The sequence below is a fragment of the Ictidomys tridecemlineatus genome, chromosome 6 (assembly GCF_052094955.1).
Source record: "Ictidomys tridecemlineatus isolate mIctTri1 chromosome 6, mIctTri1.hap1, whole genome shotgun sequence".
Taxonomy (NCBI): domain Eukaryota; kingdom Metazoa; phylum Chordata; class Mammalia; order Rodentia; family Sciuridae; genus Ictidomys; species Ictidomys tridecemlineatus.
In genome coordinates, this window is record NC_135482.1 from 51,961,160 (window position 1) to 51,975,748 (window position 14,589).

At 34.3% G+C, this 14,589-nt stretch overlaps 1 protein-coding gene across 5 annotated transcripts in view; it reads right to left on the reverse strand.

Moving 5' to 3' along the window:
• Usp15 (ubiquitin specific peptidase 15) overlaps window positions 1-13,960 on the reverse strand; it is a 116,328-nt gene extending 102,368 nt beyond the window's left edge. For all 5 annotated transcript variants that reach the window (XR_005731785.2, XR_005731787.2, XM_005328683.5 and 2 more), the window contains exon 1: window positions 13,802-13,960. Coding sequence is in view for 3 of the 5 variants with exons in the window: in XM_005328683.5 (XP_005328740.2) it covers window positions 13,802-13,890 (89 nt within the window). In the remaining 2 variants the exon portion in view is untranslated. The remainder of the gene's footprint in view (window positions 1-13,801) is intronic.
• Between the last annotated feature and the right edge of the window lie 629 nt (window positions 13,961-14,589).

Consider the following 14,589-nt stretch of genomic DNA (forward strand, 5'->3'; position numbering starts at 1 on the left):
ATCTAGTACAATAAATAGGTCTTCCAACTTCAATGTGCCCTCAAAAAAGTTAACACTCATTTAAACCCATTAATTTTCAACTTTCCTGTTCTGGGAATATTTCAATACAACTGATATAGGTACATTAAAATAGGTTGGAAATTATAATCTAGAGAATATATATAATATCAATACAGTTAACATTATTATAATTTATAGTTATATTCTTATTATATAAATATATAATTACATTATATATTATATATCTACTATATACTATATTAAATTTTTATAGGTGTTTCATATATGGGATGGTGGGACAAAATTGATTAAATTTCATTAATTTAGAAAGACTTAAGTAGAAAACAGATACTGTAAAAAATCATATACAACTTTCCCTCATTATGACAGAGTTCTTTTTATAAAGAAGATATATTACTAAACTATATGTAAGAATTAAAACACATTTAAATTTAAAGGCAAAATCTAACTTTTTTATCCATTTTACTTATTTTGAGAAAGTATTTTCAAAGCAATGTATCTTTGGTGAATGTTAGATCTTCACCTATTAGGAACTTAATACAAAAAGCCTGAGTGTTCAATGCTATGGCTATCTGAAAGTCATGCTTTTGTTTTATTTAAAATAACCCACAAAACCCACTATTTTTCTTTTACGAGCTTTTCTAGAATTATGATATAAACTAAATTGTGGATGAACTTTTTCAAACCCAATCTCAACTTGTTCTCACAATTTCTTTTGTTTATACATTTTCTTATCTCCTGAAACCAGGCCAGTAGATTCTGACATTATTTGCTGTGACATCTTAGACAATTAAAATAAAATCCTTAAATTGCTTATCTTAGAAATAAGAATTCATTTATTCAAAAAAATATTGATGGCCTACTTTGTATGTGCTAGTACATATAAAGTGGTAAGTAAAATAGTCAAAGTCCCTATGTTTGTGGAATTTGGAGTCCAGTGAAGAGACATACAGTAAATGTGGTAAAAACTATGAAAGCATGTAATAGGGGTGCTCTTTAAAATAAAGGAGAATTTCTCCAAACAATAACATTTTTAGCATATGAATGAAATTTACTCTAGGAAAGTTAAGAAAGCTATCTAAACTGGATGAACATCATATACTACAGTCAGAAGGACTCTGGGAATTTTCTATGTTGGAGGAACTGACTACATCAAGTTGGAATTTATGAAAATAGGAGGTAAAAGCTACATAAGACTGAAAGGGTAGACTAGAATCAAGACTATACAGTCTTTAAGTATCTTTAAAGAAATGATAAAAGATTTTATCCTAAGTGTACTAGACACTACTGAATGATTTTAAACAGTGAAGAGATATGTTTGATTTAAATTTCATGAAGATCACTGGGAATACTTCACAAGATTACTGGGAGAATCACATGCTTTTGAAAAGCTTAGTAAATAACAAATCTACATAAAGTTATATTACTAAGAGTAAAAAGGTCTAAATGGTATGATGCTGAATATTTAAAAGGCCTCAAAGACCACAGTTTTGTTGTGGGCTGGATGAAATAATTTTCAATGGCTCCAGAAAAGCTGGGGGTATCTGAGTCAAATTTAAGACATTCTTTAAATGCAGTAAAGCTATCATAAGAACTAAAAAAATTAAGATTTTTATTGTGGAGGCAAGGGAGGGTAAAACAGAAGAATATTACCCTAGAAGCAAATTTAAGAAAGATACATAGGGACCAATAAATGATTCAGAAATAGTCCTGGATATAACAGTTTAAAAACAATGTGCAGAAATCCCAATAGCAGGATTTAAGAAGCCAGAGTGGTATAAAAGGAAGATATATACATCTGTCTTTCTTCCTTCCCGGGGTTTCTTTGCTTCCTTACTTTTAGATATATATGACACTGTGTGTATTAATTTATACATGTTTATGCTGACAGCTTCCAGATAGATGTTCCAGGGTAACACATAAATATAATATTGCTTATTTTAAAAAATCCTACCTTTCTCTTTGCACAGTAGGCATATTATATATAAGCTCTAGTTTATAATTTCTTATACATAAGAAAATACACAACAATCTCAGCCTAATACAATGTAGCACATTTAACTTTAAAAAATACTACCTTGTGTAGAATTAAGAGCATGAACAATTTTGGATATTAATTCACTCTTTTGACTAATTTCCTTATTTAATGAAATATCTAAAACTCTGAATTTCATTGTTTCAGTAAAACTTAACCAAAGAAAACTGAATTATTTTAAAATAAACCAATGGCCTGGTTTATCTTCAACTGTCAGATTTCAAGCATTTCTAACCTATTTTCTGTTCTCCATATTAACTTCATCAGTTAGCAAGAACTAATTTTTATGACCTCTTTTCAAATCTAAACCAAGACAAATAGGCAACTTGAGAAGGAGGTCAGAGTACGTTTATTTTATAAACTATGCATCCAGACTACATATATGTGATCACTGATAGCTATGTGCCTCCCTCTACTAAGTATATCCTGTACCTCTATCTGACATGTAAATTTGGATAAGCATATGTGAATCAAGAAGGAAACAGTAATTAATAATGTATGATTTTTACTATATAAATTTCCTGAGCTAATGTGTTTAATTGTTTTACAGTAGAAGAATGGGGGATGGAGGGTAGGAGGGAAATAAGGAAGGAAGAGAAAATAATGAAAAAAAAAAAGGGAGGGAGGAAGGAAAAACACTAAGAAAAATTGGGAATTTCTCAAAACAAAATGTCCTTACAACCAAATTTGCTTTAAGAAAAAATCGTATCATATGCTGGCACATATTATAATTCTGAGAATAATAAACATTCATGTGCATACCCAAACTATGTAGCTAAAGAAAATTATTACAAATATATAGATACCTAAACATCCCTCTCTTTGCAACTGTTTCCCAGAATTTAGCACTTACCTTTTATATTTTTCTTACATAACTATTTCCATGAACAATATACATATTAGCTTAATTTTTCTTTTCTTTTTTCTTTCTTTCTTTTTTTTAAACCAGGGATTGGACTCAGGGGTGCTTAACCATGGAGCTGAATGCCTAGGTCCCCTGCTTAATTTTTTTTTTTTTTTTTTTTAATTTTGAGGCAGGGTCTTTCACTAAGTTGCTTAGGGCTCTGCTTAGTTGCTGAGGCTGGCTTCTGGCTTTGAACTAGCGATCCTCCTGCCTCAGCTTTCCAAGCAGCTGGGATTACAGGCATGTGCCATCATGCCTGATTCATTTTGAATGTTTTCAGACATTTACATGGTATCTGACTGCCTTTCCACTTGAAAGATTAATTTAGGTTTAACCCCCTTGTAGCATGCCATGCCATTTTCTAGGTGCAGAGTTTGTTGTACTACCTTCTTCCATACACACTGTAAATGTCTTTTTGATAATTAGCATATTTACCTATATTCTTAAGATAGTGTTTGTGTCTTTGGGGCATAAGGATAAGAGTTGTGAGAGATCTGTGGGTTAAATGACATACAACATTCACTGAGTAAATATTACCATACCAGATATCTCTAAGAAAAGAGTGGAGGAGATTTCCATGAGAGACAATAATAAGACAAATTGCTAAAAAGAGGAGGATGCTATTTATAAGAGCTAATGAAATGTTGACACATATTTAAGAATATTAAAAAATAACATTTCAATATAATAAGAAGGCCAAAACAGACTTGAAAAATAACTTGTTGGAAGACTCATTACTTTCAAATTTCAAAAATATGGATAGACATATTTTAATGGAATAGAGTGAAAAGTCTAAAAATAAACCTTTACTTTTATAATCAACTGACTTTTGAGCAGAGTGTCAAGACAAGTACACAGGGAAGAATAGTCTTTGATACATGGAGCTGATAAAACTGGGTATCCACATACAAAAAAATGAAATGACCACTTCCTCAATACCATACCCCCAAAATATTATCTTAGCTGGATCATAGACTTATATATGTTAAAAACATAAAATTTATAGAAAATAAGGAATATGTCTTTATGATCTTGAGTTAGGCAAAGGTTTCTAATTCATGACACACAACATGATGATGACAAAATAAAAAAACTGAACTGCATTAAAATAAAAACTTCTGTGCTTCAATGAACACAAAGTGAAAAGAAAACCCACAGAATGGTAAAAAATTTGCATATCATTTATTTAATAAGTGACTTGTATCTAGAACATATAAACTCTTACAACTCAATGATAAAAAGAAAAAAATCAGGATGAATATCCAAATCCTATAGTCATAGGATTTGGATATTCATCCAAAGATATACAAATGACTAAGAAGGAGATGAAAAGATGCTCAATGCTTTAATTATCAGTGAAATGAAAATCAAAATTACAATGAGATACCACGAGATACCATTTCACACCCACTAATAAGACTATAATAAAAGAGATAGATATTAACAAGTGCTGATAAGAATGTGGAAAAACTGGAACCCTCATACACTACTAGTGGTAATATAAAATGGTATAGTAGTTCCTCAAAAAGTTAAACATAAAGACCTAGCAATTCCTCTAAGGTATATCTAAGAGAAATGAAAACCTGCACATGAGACGTTCATAGGAGGATTATTCACAATGGACAAAAATTTGAGGGCTGGGATTGTAGCTCAGTGGTAGAGCACTTGCCTAATATGTGTGAGGCACTGGTTAGATTCTCAGCACCAAATATAAATAAATAAAAAATAAAGGTCCACTGACAACTAAAAAATTGGAACTTAAAAAAATTTGAAATAAAAATGATAAATTATTGAATTTATATAACCAATGGTCAGCAATAAAAAGAAATGATATATGCTACAAGATGAACATTAGCATTATGCTAAGTGAAAGAAATGAGAAACAAAAATCACACATATAATATGATTCCATTTAAATATCGAGAATTAAGATTCATGATAGCCTACAGTATAAGAGTTTGGAGAGAAATGAAAGATGACTGTTGGTGTGTAGGAGGTTTTGTTTTAGGATAATGAAAATATTCTAGAATTGATTATGAATACTTCAAATAGGTAAACTGTATTGTATGTGAATTAAATCATAATAAAGCTGTTTATATACATATGAAAATGTATATATAATTTGTTATCATGTATGTATTTCTTTAAAAAGCAAAGAGTGAAGGGGCCATAGATCTGGATGAAATTATTGAGAATGACTTTATTGAGATTTTTTTGTGGGTTTTGTTTTGTTTTGTTATGGTACCAGGGATGGAACCACTGAGCCACATCCCTAGGTTCCCTTAATTTTTTTTATTTTGAGACAGGATCTCATTGAGTTGCTGAGGCTGGCTTTGAACTTGTGATCCTCCTATCTCAGCCTCCTTAGCAACTAGGATTACACATGCGCTGACCCCAGCTTGAGCTCAGTTTTGAAGTAAGAGAAAATCAGGAATCAGTAAAATGTATATGAAATAATAGGAATGATGTATAAAGCCAATAAGGCAAGAAACGGTAAATAATTTGTAGGAAGTAGGAAAGCATAGGTTAACAGACAAGGAGACTTAGAAATTCTATAGATTTCTCATAACAGATAAAAATATTTATCTATTATGGCAAACCTGTTACTTCTTGATTTTAATACTTCTGGGTATTCATTGCTCAAAAAGTTGCTCCCATAATCTGGATATAAATCTCTCCTGCACAGGAAGGCAATATAGCTACAGTTTACTAAAAATGCAGGTTTCAGAGTTGGACTGCCTAACTTAGAAACTCACTGAACAAGTATATGACCATGTATACTTAACTCTGCAACCTCAGTTTTTATATCTGTACAATACTACCACTTAAGCAGGGAAAGAGAGGGAGAGGGAGATGGAGGATAAATCCTTCCAAGGTATACTCCCAGGGACTTACTTCTTCCAACTAGGTCCCACCTTCCCCATAGTCTATTTAGCTATTAATGGATTAATCCACTGATGATGTCAGAATCCTCAAGATCCAATCACTTCTCCAAAGTCCCAACTCTGAAAATTGCTGCACTAGAGACTAGGTCTTCAACATCTGAGCTTTTGGGGGACATTCCAGATCTAAACCAAAAAATAGTAAATGAGCAATTTTTTTGTAAACCACAGCCACAGCTATATGGTACATGTAACTACTTAGCTGTACTTTCTAACAAGAATAGAAAAATTCTTCAGCTTGAAAGCCATAAAAATAAATGAACATAAAGCTAGATGTATTGGTGTATACCTATAATCCTAGTTACTAGGGAGGCAGGAGGATCACAAGTTTGAGAACAGCCTTGACAAGTTAGTAAGACCCTGTCTCAAAATAAAAAATTAAAAAAGGTCTGGGGATGCAGTTCAGTGGTAGAATACCACTGGGTTTAATCCCCTGTAACACGGAAACCATACCACAAAATATATCTATAGACCTACATCTATATATAGGTATTACAGATACAACATTTTCCATCTTTATCAAAGATAAATCTCTTCAATAAGTTCTAAAAACAATTGAAAATAGAAAACAATAAGTCATTAAAGTTTATTTTACCATAATAAAGAAACCTAAAACCTCTTTTACACAAGCAATTAATTTTGGCTCTAATGCTCTAAGGTTTTGATTTAATTGACTCCCTGGAACTATGACTAGCCTGGATTCAGAGACACTTTTTGGCTTTTTTAGTGAGAACCTTTGACTTCTTTCACAAAAGAAGTCCTTTCTATGGGTGTGTCTCTAAGGGTGGGAATTATCACACTAATACCTGGGTCTTCTCAAAATTAAAAGGAGAGTAGAAGGGATGGTTAGCATTCTTAGCTCTCTCAGAATAATTAGTAATTACTTCCCTTTTCTTTTTGGAAAGCTATAAAGAAAACATGTGGAATCTTAGTCATGAATGTAGTAAAAGTGGGCTGGGTTGTAGTTCAGTGGTAGAGCACTTGTCTAGCACACGTGAGGCACTGTGTTCTATTCTCAATGCCACATTATAAATAATGAAAATAAAAGTCCACCAACAAATATATACATACATATACATACACATACATACATATATACATACATATATACATACACATACATACATATATACATACACATACATACATATATATGAATCAATGAAAGAAAGATGGGCTTTCTATCTTAGAACACAAGCTCAATAAATTTCCTTCTTATTGGAGACCTTTTTTTTTTTTTTCTTTTTTGTACTAGGGATTGAACTCAGGGACACTGAGCCACATCCTCAGCCTTATTTTGTATTTTATTTAATGACAGGGTCTCACTCAGTTGCTTAGTGCCTTGCTTTTGCTGAGGCTGGCTTTGAACTCAGGATCCTTCTGTTTCAGCCTCCCAAGAGCCACTGGATTTCAGGAGTGCGCCACAGCACTTGGCTTGGAGACATGTTCTTGATCCTTTCCTCAGATACTTAATCTGTATCTAAAAGAGAGGCCACTATCTATCAATATTATGATGAGGCTTCTAAATAGTGACTTTTGTGTAAACTGGATAATATATTTCCTGTTTAAAGAATAGATGTGAGAAAGAATCTGGAGAAATTATTTCAGGGCAATAAATGAGTCAGAGTGTGAACTACATTGGTAACTGAGGAAATGAAAATAAAAGGCACAAACTGAACTGACATTACTCAGGGGAGAAAAAAGAAAAAATCTATGTGGAGACTAAGGAGGATGTGAAATACTGTTTGAATTACATTTGAGTAGTGATAGCATAAAACTATTTTTAATACTAAGGGAAAATTGACAGTATTTATAATTTTAAGATTATAACCAGGTATTCATACTAGCTCTGAAATCATCAAACAAAAAATGAGGTAAATAAGGACATGTACTTTAAGGACACACAAGTGTAAAACATTTAAAATAGTGACTAGCACAGAATAAACATTCAAAAATGTTTACTGATAGTGGTATTATCAATAGTGAACCACAGGCAAGCCAATTTTTTTCTCTGATTCCTCACCTATAAGAAAGAAATATAAACATATATTTTGATCCTTATTTTGAGGATAAAATCAGATAATATGTGTAATCAACCTAAGATGTTTTTAACCTTCCCCTTACTTCTCTGCCAATATACCGGTAGTTTCAACTTACTTTTCTTTTTTTTCCTTCCTGTCCTTTCCCCTCTTCTCCCTCTTTCTCTCAGAGTCTCACTAAACCTGCCCAGGCTCGTCTTTTTTTTTTTTTTTAAATAAACTCAATGAGTTTTCCCTTTTTTTTGAGAGAGAGAGAGAACTTTAATATTTATTTATTTATTTTTGTTTTCGGCGGACACGACATCTTTGTCTGTATGTGGTGCTGAGGATCGATACTGAGCTGCACGCATGCCAGGTGAGTGCGCTACCGCTTGAGCCACATCCCCTTGCCATCCTTCTGCCTCTGCTTCCTAAGTAGCTGGGATTACAGGAGTACATGAACACATTCATCCCAATTCATTTTCATCAATAATCAAGGCTTTTTTTGGTTTATTTTTTAGTTGTAGATGAACAAATACCTTTATTTAATTCATTTATTTTTATGCAGTGCTAAAACTGAACCTGGTATCTCACTACAATCTACTACTGAGCTATACCAAATAATTAAGGCTTATTAATAAAGTGATTCTCAAAGTGAGGGAAAAAAAGCTCTCTAAACAAAAAGAACATATCCAATGACTAAGATAACAAAATTGTTATATCAGCAGTCATGCTACTGGGACTGTCATTTTTTTAGAAAAACTAATATCCTAAGACTATACCTATACCTTCCACTGTCTTAAAAATGTTCTTCAAATTAAAAAATTCATTATATGAAGTATTTCTGAAAAATATCAGTTGATAAACATGGAACATAAAACACCAAATATTAATAACTGTGTTGTTCACACTGGACTAATTCTAGGGATTCATAATCCAAAAAGAGAACTTCATGTACCTATAGCTTACAGTAAGCCAATACTTTTAAATTATGAACAAAATACTAAAACAAAATACCCTAAAGATCTTACTACCTTCTTGCTGTGTTATCTTTGTAAAATACTATGAGAAAAAGGCATATTGCCACTAATAAAAGCTTATGCTTATTGATAAAACAATTAAAATTTAGAAGCTCAACATAAATGATCCCAGATTCTTTTATTTGAAGGTATTTTCAGAACAAGATTACATCTGTTCTATATATTCAGTTATTCACCTATCAGTCTTTAAATATGTTTTAATTTCCAGAAGCAAGATGTTAAGATTTCCCACATACTCCATCATATCTAAATTGAACAGTCACAAGAGACAAGTGTGGGATAAAATGGTAGAATTCTGCAGCTAAATATAAAATAGACTTCCTTTAAAGAGGGGAAAAAAAAAAGTCCTTCTTTTTCTTTTTACAGTTAAAACTCCCTTAAATGAATCTTTAAAATAAGAGCAAGTTTAGTTCAGCAAGTTAAGGGAATGAACCAAAAACCTGACCACTTAGGGTCAAATCCCAGCTGAACTACCATGTGAACACCTCCCTGAGCCATGGATTCTTATTTTGTCAAATATGAAGTGCCCTGAATTGTGATGAAGAGTAAACAAATCTGTCTCTATGTGTATAACAGTAATTGGCACATAGTATTCTTAAATGTAACATTGTAGGTCATGCCTGACAAACTTATTATTTATTATATTTATGTATAAGCAAGATTAGTAACTAACATAAAACTATTTTGTAAAAATACCTTGCGTGTGCTAATAGGAAAACAGTACAAAATCAAGCCTGAATGTCACAAACTACATAAATGAAATCACTGACTAGTACTGAATTTTCTTGGCTAAATAGGGTATATTAATCCTTGATTCACTAATGAACTTACAGAAAACGGTTAAAGTATGAAAAAAATGCTTTTCTAGATGCTTAAACAACTAAATTGTGAAAAATGTGTTTTAATGGCATGATTTCTGTCCTTAGTTTCACCCATTTATCAGTATTAAAAAGTTTTGCTGTCTTGTTTCATTTCCTGTAAATAGCATAAGTATCCTACTTAGTAGTAAACACCCTGGCACAACTAAAATTAATTTAAATAGTAATGTATAATTTTCTTAAGTACATAGTAAACAATTTGGAACTCATGTTAGTGTATAATTTCCCTTTACATTATTAACTGATTTATGATTATAAAGTTATTTTCTGTGTCAAAGTGACATAAACATAAGGGAACAAATAAAACCTTAAAGATTTCTAAGTAAAATTGTGAAATAGAGGGAAAGCTCTAAAAGCTGAAATCAAGGGTTCCTATTTAAAACTTCACTTATCTTTGAAATTCTTTGGCAATTTATTGAAACAAAAATAAAGACATATTAAATGATTCTAAATACAAGTTAACAAACATTACTTTCCAAAGTTACCTAAAACCTAATAGAGTTACTATGTGTTTCACAAAAATGACACATAATATTTAGCTACACATTAGCATTAAATATAATCAGACATAAATATTACTGAAAATGAAGCTAGGCAAGGTCACACACACACTTGCAATCCCGGATACTCAGGAGGCTAAGGCAGAAAGATGACCAGTAGTACAAGGCCAGCCTGGACAACTTAGTGAGATCCTGTCTCAAAGTAAAAATTTAAATATAAAAGGCTGGGATGTAGCTCAGTAATTGCCTTTCAGGTCTGAGCAAATTCAAACCCCAGCACCAAAAACGAAAACAAAACAGAACAAAAAAATTACTGAAAATGATTGGTGGATGAATGCCATTTAGTAAATTGGGGAAAATAAAGTAGTGATTTCGTTTTGATAAATGTTTATTTGTTCTCAATAGGTCTATTTTAAAAGAAACTCCCAAACCAGTAACTTTCCTTGTAACTCATCTGTTTACCTAGACCAGTCTTAACAATTTTGAGATTAAGTCTTTTTTATATAGTTCCTAAATTCTAGCTTAATCTTGTTCATGATTTTCTGAATCTCATTATAATGCAAACAGATCAACAAATAGCATAATGAGACTACTGACTTACTTCCTTTGCTAATTGGTGTTACTTTCCTCTCTCTACTACTTCACAGTGGTATGTGCCTCTTCATCTCAGACTTACTTAATTTACTTTCACCTGTAGAATATCGGTTTATATATAAAAATCAGTCACTGCTTACAAATGAGCAGAATTCTGGTATTCATGCAAGATCAAATAAATCTTTATACTTGCCTAGGTACTAGAGTTAGTACCTAGGCAAGTATAAAGATTTCCTACTAGAAGTCTAGGAAAAAGTCTTATTTGCAAAGTGCTCAAGAACTAATTTAATCCATTTGATTCTAATTCTAAATACCTGTATTAAACTCTCAAGAGTAAATAAACTTTATGATAAACCTACCATTTTTTATTAGCAGCACAGTCTTTCTGAGATGGTTTTATGTATGTGGTAAGGAAAATATTCCACTTTTGTTAAGGGTAGTTTCAGCTCTAATATGACAGGATTTGCCCAAATACCTATACAAGGTTAATCCAGAGACTTACAGAGTGGCCCTAAAAATGAAAACTTTCTAATAAGTTTCAAAAATTTGTCTAACAACTAAATTATTTTTATTAAATATTCTTATCAGTTCTGTACTCATGAGTTCATTATATAATTTCTATTTATCAGATTATTTTCCTTTATAATCAAGTTTTTACTTTACACTCTTTTTTTTTTGGACAGGTTTCACCTGCTAATTGGCGAGTAAAGTGGCTCATGGATAAACCAAATTGGTTTCTGAAATTCCCCAATACCTTTTTTGCCTGTATTTTTTCCTTTAAATAAAAGAGAAAACTAATGTGTGGATCAAACTTGCAAAATTTCCACAGATACCTGAATATATGTGCCCTGTTTTCTTTTCTTTAAAATGAAAGCATTGAACTGACTCGACTATGGACCTACTCTAAAAATGATTTTCAGTAACTTTGCCAAAAAGCAAAAATACACTCATTTGAAAAATACCAAACTTCAATGCCTCAACATATTGCTTCTATCATACTGTAAACACAACCAATCATTACTCAATATACCCAACACATGACATTAATATATATTATAACTCAAAGATTTATATTTTATGGATATCCACATTTATATTTTAAGACACAGTAACAGGGTGAGTGAATTAAATTTTTTAAAAGATATTCTTTGCAGGGCTAAGTTTGTGGCTTAGTGGTAGAGCGTTTGCCTAGCATGTGTGAAGCACTGGGTTCGATTCTCAGCACCACTTATAAATAAATAAAATAAACATCCATTGACAACTAAACAATATTAAAAAAAATAAAAAGATATTCTTTTGCATACAATAAAGAAGAAGGCCTGATTTCATCTTTAAAAATTCACAGGCCAAGGTAAACATAGGTGTCCTAGGAAATGCTCAAAATCTCCTCAAAAATAAACATCTTAGGAACAACATTGCAGTATGAACAAAAATGATTATTAAGTAATTTGTAAGTCCATATTTGCTGTATAGCAACAAGTGTGTATTTGCACCCCTAGGGATTTTCATTACAGAAACACTGTATGTAGCATAACAAAGTAGGAAAAAAAGGACTAAGGCTTAGATCAAAGTACTTAAATTCAAGTCCCAGATCTGCCAACTATTAGCTTATTTGATAACTACTCCAATACTACATACAGCATTTGGTCAGGAGTCAATGGCAGAGATAAAAAGGTAACTAAGACTATTTAATAGGTATTACACGTTTTGGAATATTTGATTGAATCTAAATATAACCCCTGTAATAAAATTGTTAAGGTGCATTCTATAAATGAAGACACTGAGGTGCAATGACTTACATGAATTTGCCTCAAAGTCATATTGCAAGTTAAGTGATGGAATAAATTAAGTGAAATAAGTTTAAATCTTATTATACTCCTTCCATTAAGTCACACTGGAGTACGAGAGAAAAAGAAAACCCACTGTGAATTATATATCACTGTTCTGATGACAGAGGGACGTGAAAATTTTTTATTATAATGAAGAAGCACACTATCCTTCTTCCAAAAAGTATTTTCCCTTTATGTTAAATATTCATGTATTCAAGTTATTCTGGATGTCCCTTGCTGTGGCTTCAAGTATTAAAATCTCCACACACTTCCTTCAGTATTTTAAGTACAGTATTTTACAAGTTTGAATATTAGCAAGTTACTTAAGCCTCAAGTAGACTTATCTACTTTTTGCAGGCCTATGTTATCCTTCAAACAGGAGGGAAGGGCTGCACTTCTAACAGAAATACTGCCGGCTTCTACCAAGCCTCCACTAGAGCACCAGACCACGTGGTATCTCTCTTAAGCTTAAGGTTCCCTACTCCTCTCCCTCCTTTTCACAAGGACCTGGAAATTAAGGTTTCTTTCTCTTAAGTAGCGCCCTGACATATGCCACCTGTGTAGTACAGACCGCAAACATCCTGCAGCCTGACTCCCGGAAGCCTACTAGAATCTGAATAAAGGGGAACTTGGATGCCGACAATGCCGGGAAGGGAAATGATTGGAAAAGTAAAGCGAGTGAAACTATGATAAGCTATAAGACGAGGACCTGTCAAAATAGTGTAAAACCCACGCCGAACGACTACAACCAATCCTTCGGGAAGGCCTGAGGTGGGAGCGGCACTACGGGAGGAAGGACGACGAAGGGACCCGCACGAGCTGCCGACGCCGCTCCCCACATACCTCTCAGCATGCACCGACAAGCCAAGAACCCTAGCCCTCATCTCAGGTCTAACCTTTGCCCCAAAATCCTGCTGCCTAAGGCGGCCGCCGCCGAACCTGCCCGCACCTGTCACTAGAGAAACACACCAGCCCGCCGTTCCCGCCCAGTCCTCCACCGTCCTCGGGCAACTGCAACCACCTCAACATCTTTCCCCTACCAGGTGTCCCCTTTCCGGAGCGAGGTTTTCAGCAGCGTCGCGATGTCAGAACGCTGGGTGTCCAGGTCCGCCGCTCCGCCTTCCGCCATCTTCTTCCACTAGCGGCAGCGGAGGCGGCAGCTACGGCGGCGGCACGCCCAGAGCATTGTGGGAATGGCGTCCCGCGGCCCCTCCCAGTCGGCAGGTCGAAACCAAAAGAGACGCGGGGGGAGGGGGGTGCCTCGGGACAAGAGGAAGCCTCGGGGGTGGACTGGGTGCGCGTCTGTGGTCTGCTGCCCCCCATCGGTCCCCGCCCGTCCAGCATCTCGCCTGGGCCTCCTCCGGCCCGGGACCGCCGGCTTTTAACTCTTGTGGCTGAGGACTCGGGCATTCTGCGCTTCAGCGGTGCCAGGGCCCGTCCAGCCTCGACTTTGCCTACCCCTCCTTTCTTCCTGCGGACGCCTGAAAAACCCTTATTTGCGTATTCACTCACGCTTGAGGGTGGGGTGGGGCGGGGAGTGTGGGGACGGCTAAGATATGGCAGAAAATTTACAGCTCCGTGACTTTGGGCTTTTGGTTGCGAGTTGCAGAACCCAAGCTCAATGATTACTGGCACAAAGAACAATCCGAAACCGAACGTTTGGCTGCAGTGCCCTTCCTAGGTTCCTTCCAGCTCCCTTGCTATAGGTAGGGACCTTTTCACAGGCTCTTTGTGACGCCTCCCCAGGCACACCCAGACAACTAAGCTGCAGTGAAAAACATGTCCCAGTTCCTCGCTGAACAGGGAGTAAAATCATGTATTGAATCAT